This window comes from Manis pentadactyla, chromosome 11 (genome assembly GCF_030020395.1).
Source record: "Manis pentadactyla isolate mManPen7 chromosome 11, mManPen7.hap1, whole genome shotgun sequence".
In the NCBI taxonomy this organism is placed as follows: Eukaryota; Metazoa; Chordata; class Mammalia; order Pholidota; family Manidae; genus Manis; species Manis pentadactyla.
In genome coordinates, this window is record NC_080029.1 from 40,513,177 (window position 1) to 40,525,640 (window position 12,464).

At 35.1% G+C, this 12,464-nt stretch overlaps 1 protein-coding gene across 1 annotated transcript in view; it reads right to left on the bottom strand.

Annotated features, from left to right (window-relative positions):
• Nucleotides 1-12,464, bottom strand: part of PPM1A (protein phosphatase, Mg2+/Mn2+ dependent 1A) — a 45,038-nt gene that overhangs the window by 15,109 nt on the left and 17,465 nt on the right. The window contains exon 2 of the mRNA XM_036919300.2: nt 1,661-2,514. Coding sequence (XP_036775195.2) covers nt 1,661-2,494 — 834 coding nt within the window. The 5' untranslated portion in view covers nt 2,495-2,514. The remainder of the gene's footprint in view (nt 1-1,660; nt 2,515-12,464) is intronic.

Genomic DNA, 12,464 nt, shown 5'->3' on the forward strand with positions numbered 1-12,464 from the left:
TATTTAATTCCACTATATGGGAAAATTGATCTTGTATCATTAGTTTAAGCAAACCAATACAAAGAATTTAATATTTAAAAGATTCTTGGGGAAAAATGTATAAAATATGACAAATGGTAAGGTACTGAATAATTTTTAAAATACAGTAGAATGCAGAAGAGATAAAGTGGAATCTGGGTCATAATTTACTAATAACTGAATCTGACAATTCTCTCAAGAAAAAGGCTTTTAATTTAGCTAACAAGTACTTAACTCTCAAGAGTTACAGAATAAACCCAACAAATAGTTGCTCTTTTTAAGCATACCAGAAGGGACAAAGAACATAAGCATCATAGTTTAGTTCTTCCCAAATTCAGAAATTAACAGTATATACACTGTTAAGCTGTTGCTCTATTGTTTTTTTTTTAAAAAAAACATATTGGATATTACATAAACTCGATTTGTGTTGGATGTTACATAAGCCTGATTTCTAAGTATGATCAGATTTTAATTAAGATTTTAAGTAGAGCTGGCAGTGTGCATATAAAGCTACAAATAATATTATGTTGACTCTTTATATCTGCATGCTAAAGGTCACATAATAACCTCAGAAAAGTTATAAAATCAACATTTGTTAAAAAAAAATTCGAAGATTTAATTAATGAGCATTATTGACAAAACAGAACAGTGTGGTAAAAAGAACACTGAACCTAAGGGTTTAGTTTCTAGTCTTAGTGCTGCTACGGAAGAAGTAAAATGTATAATTTCATACAAGTTATTTTTAACTTCTTTAGGACAGGGAGCAGTATGTATCAAGTACATGTTATTTGCCAAACTAGGCACTTCATATGTAGACGTTAGCTCATTAATTCCTCAACAGTCCTATGAGTTGGATACTGTTATCTCCATTCTATAGCTGACAGGTTAAACAATTTGTTCAAGACTGTATACTATAAGAGTAACAGAAGTAAGCCTTGATTCAAGGTCTGTCTGACTCTTAAGTCCACAGAGCTTCCTCACCTGTAAAATAGAGAGGCTGAGCTGGCTCATCTATATGCACAATCCCGTCTGATCACTCCCAACAACCCCATGAGACATGGTAATAGTATCTCTTACCTTTTTACAATTAAACATTTTCCAGATCATTTAAATAGTTTACCTGAAGTCATACAGTCTCATTACTAAGTTTCTTCTGACTCCATGTCTGAAGCTATTTGTATTACATCACAACAAATGATCATTAAATTCTCTTTGTTGGTGCTAGATTCATTGGACCATAGCCTCAAAGCACTCCCTATGAATACACTACCGCACATGGTAAAAATATTAAAATTCTAATATGCTTTTCACCTCTAGACACTGAGGCCTAATCTTTCCCATCCTTTCTTTTAAAGCAAGCATTTTGATATAATATCTTTACCTTTGATAATTTCCTGCAATGTTAAAGGCTCACATAATCATGGTTAATAAAAAAACTAAACATTCTGATTATAACTCTTGCATGTTTGGGTAATGCAAATTGGGTATTTCTAAAAGATGTTCTTATATTTTCATAACTGGTAAAGAGTATCCTGCAATTATGCAAAAACTTATTTCTGAGAATGAGTGTTCTAAGATGACTAATCACTATAGGAATTATGATAACATAAAATCATTTCATCTTAAAAAAATGTCTAGCTACCTTATACAAACAGGTGTCGACTACTTCATTGCAAACTTTCTCAAGGTCATCAGTGACTTCAAGTCTGGATCTTACAAAATCACAGAGCTCTTCATTTCCCATAACATCCCAAATACCATCACATGCAAGGATAATGAACTGATCATCTTCTTCAGATCTTTCAATATCATGGACTTCAGGCTCTGGTGAGACAAGCTGCTCTGTAGGACCCTTCCCATGGACACATTTGTAATCAAAGTCCCCAAGGGCTCTCGATACAGCCAGAGAGCCATTCACACGCTGAATCATTACAGAACCACCTGCATTCTGAATTCGTTCTTTTTCCAGTGGATTACTTGGTTTGTGATCTTGTGTGAAGAAGTGAACTTTCCTGTTCCTACAAAGTAAACCTCTTGAGTCTCCACAGTTAATGAAGTAAGTATGTTGAGGAGAAATTAAGACACCCACAGCTGTTGACCCACTTCTATCTGCACCATGTTTCTTCTCTGACATAACTCTCATGTGTTCATCAATCTCCAGAAAGCCTGTTCTGATTCCATTCTTTACGTTTTCCACAGAAGGTGCTCCTGCAGACCCTTTAAAATCCTGGTTATTGGTGATGTGGTCTAACAAATGCTCACAGCAGTATTTGGCAACCTGAGAACCAGCATGCCCATCATACACAGCAAAAAATGACCAAGTTTCAAGTCCACTTGGCAAACCAATCACAGCTGTATGTGCATCCTCCATTTCAACTCGCCAACCTTGCATGCTGCTTAGCCCATAGCGCAACCCATTACCCTGCCCCTGCGCATTATGTTTTTCCATCTTTGGCTTGTCTAAAAATGCTCCCATTATGTCTTGATCCTCTAGGTCTGTAAAGGAAGAGAAACAGGAAAGTTAGTAACTAGCTTGTAAACAAAATACATATCTGACAACCTTTTTAAGAGTGAAGGAGATAGAAAGTTTCAAATATCACAACTCTTGTGATTGGGAGACACTCACCGTATTGCTGATTTGGAACCTGATGTTTAACAAGGAAGAACTGAGGGAGAGAAAGGCCTATCAGGCACTGCTCAGAATGGACAACAGGCAGAGATAACTAAAGGATCAGGACAGAGGTACTGATTGGACACTTTTCCTAAGGCACAACCACTTGAAATTAAAAGGAGACGTGGCAGTGGCCGTCGACTTTTATGAACCAGAACAGGCATTCAAGGCTGCACTTAAACACGTGAATCTCTCACAGAACCTCAGAACTAAGTTATATGTATACACTAATTAAGAAAACCACATGAATTCACAGGACATACCAAAAGCCTACTAATTCAAACAAACATCTTAGTTGAATATTCAGGATTTTCCAAAGTTTGATTCACAAGTACCTAAATTTTATTACTACATTAACTTCTTAAAAATGACCTAAATGAGTTAAAAATGATCGATTTCAAATTTGCACACTCTTTCCTTTAAGCCTTTGCCTATGTCAGTCCCCTTAACTGGAATCCCTTGCCTCTCCTCCCTACTTACAGAAAAAAAGTGTACCCTTCCCTAAAAGTCTGGCTCAAATTCTACCTTTTTTCTAGTTTTTCAGTCTTCAGTAAAGCCAGTAATTTATTAAGTTATTCTAAGTGGTCTAGCCTCATTTTTCCAGTTGCAATGCAATTATATATACATGTAACAAAGCTTACTACATATAACAAAATTAATCTTTTGTAACCTACTGGTAGTCTATTAATCTAGTGGTAATAACGTACCGTTATTATTGTACTCCAAGATCATCGGATATATACGGTAAAGGAGATCAAAGGGTCTAGGGACAGCCCTGTGAACAAGCCTGAAAGCTCAGCTAATCTACTTCTTTCCCAATAATCAAAATCTAAAACCCCTGGTCTGTAATGGGCCCACACAAGGCAGAAAGACAGCTGGCCAGGATTTAGGTTGCCTTTCCTAGGTAACAGCCTGGGAACACAGAGACTTGGGGTCCAAGCCACCAAATGAGTCACAACTGAACTCAAAGAAATCTGAAAGAAGGATAAAATGAGATTTAATGGAAGTGAAGGGAAAATGGGTAGTGGAAGAAGGGTGGGGAAAAGTGCCAAGGTAAATCAGGATGGATTTATGAGACTAGGGGATTGATGAAGCTAGTGATGCTAAACTCTAAGCAGAAGGTGAAAGATAAAGGGGAAGAAAAAAAACCCCTTAGGAAGCAGAGTTTCTAGCAACCTGCAACGTTCCCTGACCCTTGCTCTTTTTTTTTACTAGGGCCAAACTAATACACAGGCAGAGAAGTCTGGATAATTGGTATGAAAAAAATATCCACCTACTCCTTGTCTCCATATTACAAGTCCACTAATGGAAGGCAAATAATGAGAACTAGCCATCAGCCTTCCTTCCGGTGGTATTCATCAGATTACTTTTCAGACACCAAATTGATACTATTGTGGCAAGTCTTAGTGTTTTTCTGGACAAAGGCTAACATAATGATGACATCTTAATAGACAATGTTTAAGAAATCTGAAACACTATGTTAAATGTTTTACAATCATTACCTCATTCATTCTCAACAACCCTCTAATGTGGGCAATAATATCTCCAATTTATAGATGTAAGAACCCTAGTGAGACTAAAGAACTGGGCCATGGTCTCTCAACTGATAAATTTAGAAATCAGGACTCTAATTCAAGCCTGCCGGACTCTAAAGCACCATTTACTCAATCATGGCTGTACAAAAGAATTATCTGTGGGCCTTTTGAAAAATTAAGATGAACAAATTTCCAGGGTAGGGTTGGAACCTAGGTATCTGAGTATCTGTGTGAAAGAATAGATGGAATGCCTAGACAGGTAGGTAGATAGAATTATGACTGAGCCATGGGGAGGTTAAATGATCTGCTGAAGGTCAATTGCAAGTTGTCTCATCTCTGTACCTTAATTCCTTTAGCCAGGCTAAAGGGGAGGATGGAGGTATTACTCTTAAGATGTTTGTTACCTACTAATCTAGCATTCTGCATCTGTACAATGGGCATATTAATACTTATATCTGAATGTTGCTGCAATGCTTAAATGAGGTAATGGCTGCAAAGCAGTCACACAGTCTGGCAAAAATGAGGACTTAGCAAATCAAATGGAAACTATCTGACTATTACTACATTCCTACATACACGGCCACATCTAGATTCTGACATTACCTGACAGGGCCCTTATTCTATCCAGTAGAAAAGTCCAGTAGGTATTTTCCAGATATACATAAGAAACTACCAAACAAATAATTGTATAAAGATAAAAAAGGTACATGTTCTAAAAATAACCCCTACACTTTGGAAAAATATACATTATTAGAAATGTAAAAAAGTAACAAACCAAATCAACCATCTGATAAAATTTTAGTCTGGCTCCATAGCAAATGTGAAACTAAAGTGAAGGGCAAATTAATAATTCTGTGGCTAGACTTTCACATACTGAAAATAGGCAATTCAGAAATCTTACCTCTTGGGATTCTGAGTAATCTGTAGAATCCTAGTGAAGCAGCCAATTATAGCTACATAAATACAGCAAATGGTTATGTAAAGATTGTACTTACCAGAAATTATCAGAAATTATTTACTTGTAAATACTATGTTTACACAGTCATCTTCCATAAGTGGACTACTAAAGAATATTTTATATAGCCAAGTTATTAAATTAGCACATATCTATAAATAGTAAACCCCAAGGGAATTCAATTTGCCCATAAAAGTTTGCTTCTAAGAGAAACTAGTTTTTGCCTAGTCTTAAATCTACTCTAAGCACATGTGGGGTCTTATTACAACCCTAGCATTTCATTTCTGAACTTTTCAAAAAGTATTATGAGAATCCTAAGACTGAATTCATCTTAGATATAATCAGAAAATTTGATGAACATGTTTTGTCTTTTAAAACCAAACTACTAAACTGAAAAATTCTAAGCCTGGGCCAGGAAGTCATTCATTAAAGTTCAGCCATTGCCTTTTATTAAGCAAAACTGATCTCATAATAATAGCAGTCTTGAACCTACCTGGTCATTTGTTTAATCTGCTCAGAATTACCTTGAATTTAAAAAGAAAAATTAAAAAAAAAAAGCTCCACATAGTCTACTGTTAAATTCTCTAGGCAACATATTAACCCTGAAACAGCAAGAGTTATTCAACTGACAGTTTGGGCAGTCCTATAGTAAAAAAATGAAGAATAAAAATCTACAAGGTTTTTTTCTGTTTACCTAGGGACACACCATCTAATACAGAATCCCTCCAGGCTTCATAAACAGAAGACAAAATAGACATATGTGAACAGGGTGGAGAAAATTATATTCTCGTAGTAACTGATGTGAGGATTCTTAGGGCAAGCCCTTTTTCTGAGAAACACTACTTTGATCAGGTATGTAAGATGGAAGTAAGAATCAAAATACTCACATAAGAAAAGATCACTGTTAAATAGGCAATTGAAGGAGGATAGATGCTGGTAACTGGAGGACCCTTGTTTGATAAGCACTGAGATAAGGTAGGGTTATAAAAATCGGGGAAGAAAATCTGGAGTAGATAGGCATTAGTAGTAAGAAATCTAAAGGTTGGGGGAGATTCAGAGGAAAAAAGCTTTATACCATACCAAGACTTGAAGTTCACTGGGGGAAGAGGGAAAAAATGCAACATTAGCAGCATACATAGCAGTGTATATAACAGGGCCCACTCAAGTTATTTGGAGTGGGATGTAAATGCTCTGTTACTCCCAAATCTTTAATATATTCTACATTGCCCAACAAAGCTTATATGTGGACAGACTTTCTAAAGAGGACAAATGGTCAGCTGACCTCTGGAATACACATTTATTAGTGATAGAATATTAAGCAATATATTGCCTAACTAGGGTTCAGTGAAGAAACGTTAAGACTCCTTGTAGCTATATTTCTGCAAAAGATAATTTACAGTACACAAACTACTCCTACCTTCCAAAACTATGAGACATGGTTATTCATAATTTATATTTTGTAGTCCAAGGCAGCCATCTCCACATTATCTACAGTAATGATAAATAATCATATGAACAAAATTTTATAGCAATTTTTTTGAGGAAAAAAAAAAGGCTGATATTTGAGTAATTTTTCTCTCATTTTGCCTGAAATTTCTCATTGATAGTTACTTTTAAAAAAATGACTACACATATTTATATTTACAATTTGATTTTGATAACTTGTATAATTAATCAGAGCCAAAATGCAGAAATTATGTCTAACCTATTTTGCCACAGAGAAGGTGCAGAGAAATAGAATGATTTGCCCAAGGTCACACAGCTAGTTCAACAGTAAGGCTGAGAATAGGACCCAAGTTTCTAGACTTGTACTTAAAATTCTCCTATACATGCTATTCTGTACACTTGCCAACAAATAATGGAAATCTAAAAACACAAGCTTTTTAAAGAAATAGACAAGGCAGATAGGTAGGGAAGATTGTGGCAGAATAAAGCTGAAAGTTCCTTTAGTGCTATTCTTCCTCTGCCTACACTACATTAATTTGCTTTTTAAACTAAACTGCCAGAGATCGATCACACACACACACACACACACACACACACACACACACACACACACACACACACACAGAAAGTAAAGAAAAAAATGGAAGGAAAGTTAAAAAGAAAAGAAGAAAGGCAAAAAAACCTCAATTTTCTTTTTTGTCTGGGAATGAGAAAACAACAGTGAACTAACTGCAATTTCTGGCAAAGCCCATCACAAATACTCAGTCTAAATGAAATATAATAATGAACAAAGAAAAACAAGAAGCTATATTTTTAAAGAATCGTAAGTTAAAGCAGGGGTGGGGGGGTGCTGCATGTGGGGTATTCATTACTCATTCTGTATTCATTAACTCCAAACTAGAAACTACCCATTAAGATAGGAGTTGACACTGAATAAAACAATTTTGCAGGTTGTCAATTAAAAAAAAAAAGGCACTCTAAAAGTAGGTTCATGGAAATGAAAAACAAATTATACATCACAGAAAAAAAACCAAACCAATAAATGAGATCACCTCAAGGAATTCTTTTAGAACTCATCTTAGATTCCAAACATACAAACTTCCACTCACATATATACCCATCCTATTATCATACCTTTCTGTTATAACAGAGGACTCTCTGGCCTCTTACTTATGATAAAACTCCTCTACTGCAGCTTTGGAGCCCAAGTTTCCTTCAAAGGAATCTTATGCAACTTAGATGTTTTCTCAGGAACTTTACGATATTATTCTGAACATTTGTTCTCCTTTACATTCACTCTCTCCCTTTTAATTAGAGTACAACTTTTAAAAAGACACTCAAATGTTGACTACTAATAGTAAATCTTAATATACAAAAAAATAACAAGTGTTGGTGAGGATGTGGAGAAATGGGAACTCTCCTACATTGTTGGTGGGAATGTAAATTGGTGCAGCTGGTATAGAGGTTCCTCAAAAAACTAAAAATAGAAATACCATTCAACCCATTAATTCCACTTCTAGGAATTTACCTGAAGAAAACAAAATCCCTGATTCAAAAAGATACATGCAGCACCCCTATGTTTATCACCGCATTATTTACAATAGCCAAGATATGAAAGCAACCTAAGTGTCTATCAATAGATGAATGGACAAAAATGTGGTACATATACACAATGGAGCCATACACAATTCAGCCATAAAGAAAGAAATTCTGCCATTTGCAACAACATGGATGGATCTAAAGGGTAATATGCTCAGTGAAATAAGACAGGGGGAGAAAGACAAAAACCATATGATTTCACTTATTTGTGTAATATAAAAATAAAGCAAAACAGAATGAACAAAACAGCATTAGACTCACAGACACTGAAAAGTGACTAATGGTTACCATGAGGGAGGGGTTGGGTAGGGGTGGTGAGGAGAGTGAGGAGGATAAAGGAGCACAAATATCCTCAATCATAATATAAGCTGGTCACAGAGATAGTAATACAGCATGGAAAATATACTCAATGATTCTGTAACATCTTTCTATGTTGACAGTAACCACACTAATGGGGGGTGAGGATTTAATAAAATGGATATTTGTTAAACCACTGTGCTGTATATTTGAAACCAACACAAGAACAAGACTATATATCAATGATACTTCAATTTAAAAAAAAGTCTTATGTGAACCATTCTTCTCTGGCTACCAACCTACCTCTCTCTCCCCTTTACAGTTCAACTTCACTAAAAAAAACTGTGTTGATGCTCCAAATTGTGGTCTGGCCATTCCACCAAAAGAAGTTCTTCCAAGTTACCTAATACAATTGACATTTTTAGCAGTCCTCTGATTGAATGCTCACAGCAGCACTCAACGCAACACATCCTTTTGAAATACTCTGCCCACTGACTTCAAGATTTTACACACTCCCAGCTTTCCTTCTACCCCTAACTTTTCCATTTTTCTCTTTACAGGCCCATCCTCACCTCCTAAGACACTAAATAGTGACATTTAAGGCTTTGTAAACATAGACCCTCTTTCACATATCTGCAGCTCTTGTCAGTGAATGGTACCATCATTCATCAGTGAATAGAAACCAGGGAACTCTTCTCTTGATACCTTCCCACTTCATGTCCCATCCATCATGAAGTCCTACGGATTATACTTCCTAAATATTTTGAAGATATCCAGAAAAAAAAATCTGACCATTTTTTTCTCTAACCACCTTACCTTCAAGTTACCATCACTTCTCTTTGCATTATGCTATGCTGTACCAGCCTATTTTGTCTCTTCACATGCATGCTGGCCTCCCTCCAATTCATTCTACAAACTGCACCTTAAATAAACTTTTCAAAATACAAATTTCATCATATCACTTCCTGTGTTATTCAATGTCTTTCCATTATTTGAGGAGATAAGGAGCTCTATAATATGGTTCACATTAAGGCCTCAAGTGGTCAGACACCTACCAACCTTCTCTAGAATTACCTCACTTCATAATGTCTCTCTTTCCACATTCTCTATTCCAATCATAAGGGCTTGCTTACGGTATCTAGCACTTGTCATGCTCCCTTCATCCAAATAATATCAACAAATGCTACTTCCTCTACATAAAAAGCTGTTCCCTCATCTCTAAGTCTAGTTAATTCATACTAATTCTTCAGATTTTAACTCAAGTATCAGTTCTTCAGAAGAGCCTCCTTCAAATAACCTAGGTCAATTTTCCCTAGCACAAAGCATGCAGCAGACCTCCAATAAATGTTTGCTGAATTAATAAAAAGTAGATGCAAATAATAAAAATTTGGTAATAGGGAGACTGTACTCAGAGAGTAAATATGATTGTGAAAAATAAGACTTTCTGGTGGAGAAAACAGATACAGAGGCTCTCATCAAAGACAAGAAATTTTCCCTCCAGTTATAATACTCACTGAAAATCTGAAAACCTAGCAAGATAATTTGCTAAAAATGCAAACCTAGTGACCCACAATTGAAGAAATTCAAAGAAAAGAAAAAAATACCATTAACATAAGCATCTAGTAAAACCTTGGGTAATCTTCAAGGGAAAGAGTATTATCTGGTATTAGCCATGCAACTGTAAAACTGAATCCTAAAAGACAAATGAGAATAAACAGTTCTAAGAGTAAAGATTAATGAATTAGAAGTACATAATCATCCAAACTATTATTCATGTGTATGGGGGAAAGGAGGTGGAATACGTTTTCAGATACACACGAGAACTCAAAGTACACACACAAGGACTCATACATTACTTGTCAAAAAATTCAGACAAGCAAACATCCACTATGTTTTAAAATTAAGTTCATCTCTATGACTTGTCATTAGTTTAACTCCAATAACATTACAGAAAAAGTTGGAGGTAACATGCTTTTAAAAAATAATCTAGAAAAATTAAATTTCAAAGATATAAAGTAAAAAGAACTTGGAAATTGGTGAACCATCCCATTTAACACTAGAGAGATATTCCTTCTATATCTTTAGAATCCTCATATTAATAGCCAAATACATATGAAACACGAAAAAAATGGAAATGCCTTTCATATGATTAGATATATCTTGCTGTTATTGCTTTTCATGCCATTTAAAATACTACAATGATTTTTCTCTCTTATATCTAAGAGTTAGATGTATCCAACGTGTGATTTTGGACAACTCCTTTACTAACTTTCCTCACTGATAAATAAGCAACCCGGATTAATTACAATTAATTAAACAATTAACTTATTCTCAGAAATGTATAAGAAGTGAGAAGACTTAAGTTCTAGGAATACCTAGGTAAATGGCATTAGGAAATTAATACTTTAAAATGCTGATGAATTTCCTTTTAAAAACTCTTATTTTCAATACCAATATGAAGATTTTAAGAGATAAACATGATTATTTTACTATGTAAAAATCAACTCCTAAGGAATGAAAGAGAAAAAAAAGCTGCTACCAACAAGGACTGCAAGCTGGTAGCTAGAATTTGACCTTCACATATATTTCTAGCTCCTCTCCCCAAACATGCATCATTCTCCCAAGTCCCTACTACCCCTTATTAAGAAAGACTTTATAGACCATTTCATCTGCTTTTCCACCATGGCATCTGAGTTTGCATCATTTGGTAAGAGGACAACACCTGCGCTGTAACAGCACACAATCCATAAGGATTTACTCTACTCTGATTTTTCACTGAATAACCACCTCACCCTGAAGTAGCAAAACACAATGATACCTGTAGTAGGTTAAGTAATGGCTGCCAGAGATAATCAGGTCCTAATACTATAAATGTTCTTATTTGGAAAAAAGACTCTTTGTAGAATGTGATTAAGAAACATGGAATGGAGGTATTATCCTGGATTATTTGTGAGCCTCTAAATGTAATCACAAATGTCCTTATAAGAGAAAAGCAGAGAAAGATTTGACATGCAGGAGAAGGTGATGTGAAAACAGAGCAAAGAAAGGTCTGAAGATGCTGGCCTTGAAGATTACAAGATTACAGTGATATGGCTACAATCCAAGGAACACTGATGGCCACCAGAAGCCGGAAACAGCCAAGAATGCATTCTTCCCTAAAGCCTCCAGAGTGGGCACATTCCCGCTGATTTCAGCTCACTGAAACTGATTTCAGGCTTGCGACCTCCAAAACTGTAAGAGAATAAATGTGTATGAAAAATAAGAAATTAAAATATAAAAAGTATTAACAGAGCTAAGGGAAGAAATTAAGAGATAAAAATCATTGTAATATTTTAAATGGCAGGAAAAGCACTAACAACAAGCAAAGAACCTACAGAAAATAATCTGTAAGGCTTAAAAAACCAAAATAGGAGAAAAATCATCCAGTATGAAGATAATAAGAATACAGAAATAAAAGTGAGATTGGAGAAAGGTACAAACACTGCAGATACAAAAGTTTAATTAGCACACTGTAAAATGAAAATCAAATATCAGAAGAGAAATTAAACTTCACAGAAGAAATTAATCTTAAACTGAGGGAAAATTTGAACTTAATGATTGACAGCATTCATCAAGTATGAGATAATTTTAGTAGAAACTAACACCAAAGCATAATCTGGTGAAGATAATTTCAAGAATACAAGAATAAAGTCAAATGGAACATGCCAAAAAATAAAAACAAAAACAAAAACACATCAGGCTGGCCTCAAAGTTCTTTGCAATGTCAGATGATAGGCAATAATGAAGTTTTATATATATATGCTGTGGGTAACAGGGAATATTCCAGGAATCCTATATTCAGCGAACTCAGCATTTGTATGTGAAATAATAGAAATATATAATCAAACATGCCAGAACTAAAAAACTGTATCATTCATGTGCTATTTCTGAAAAACCTATGTAA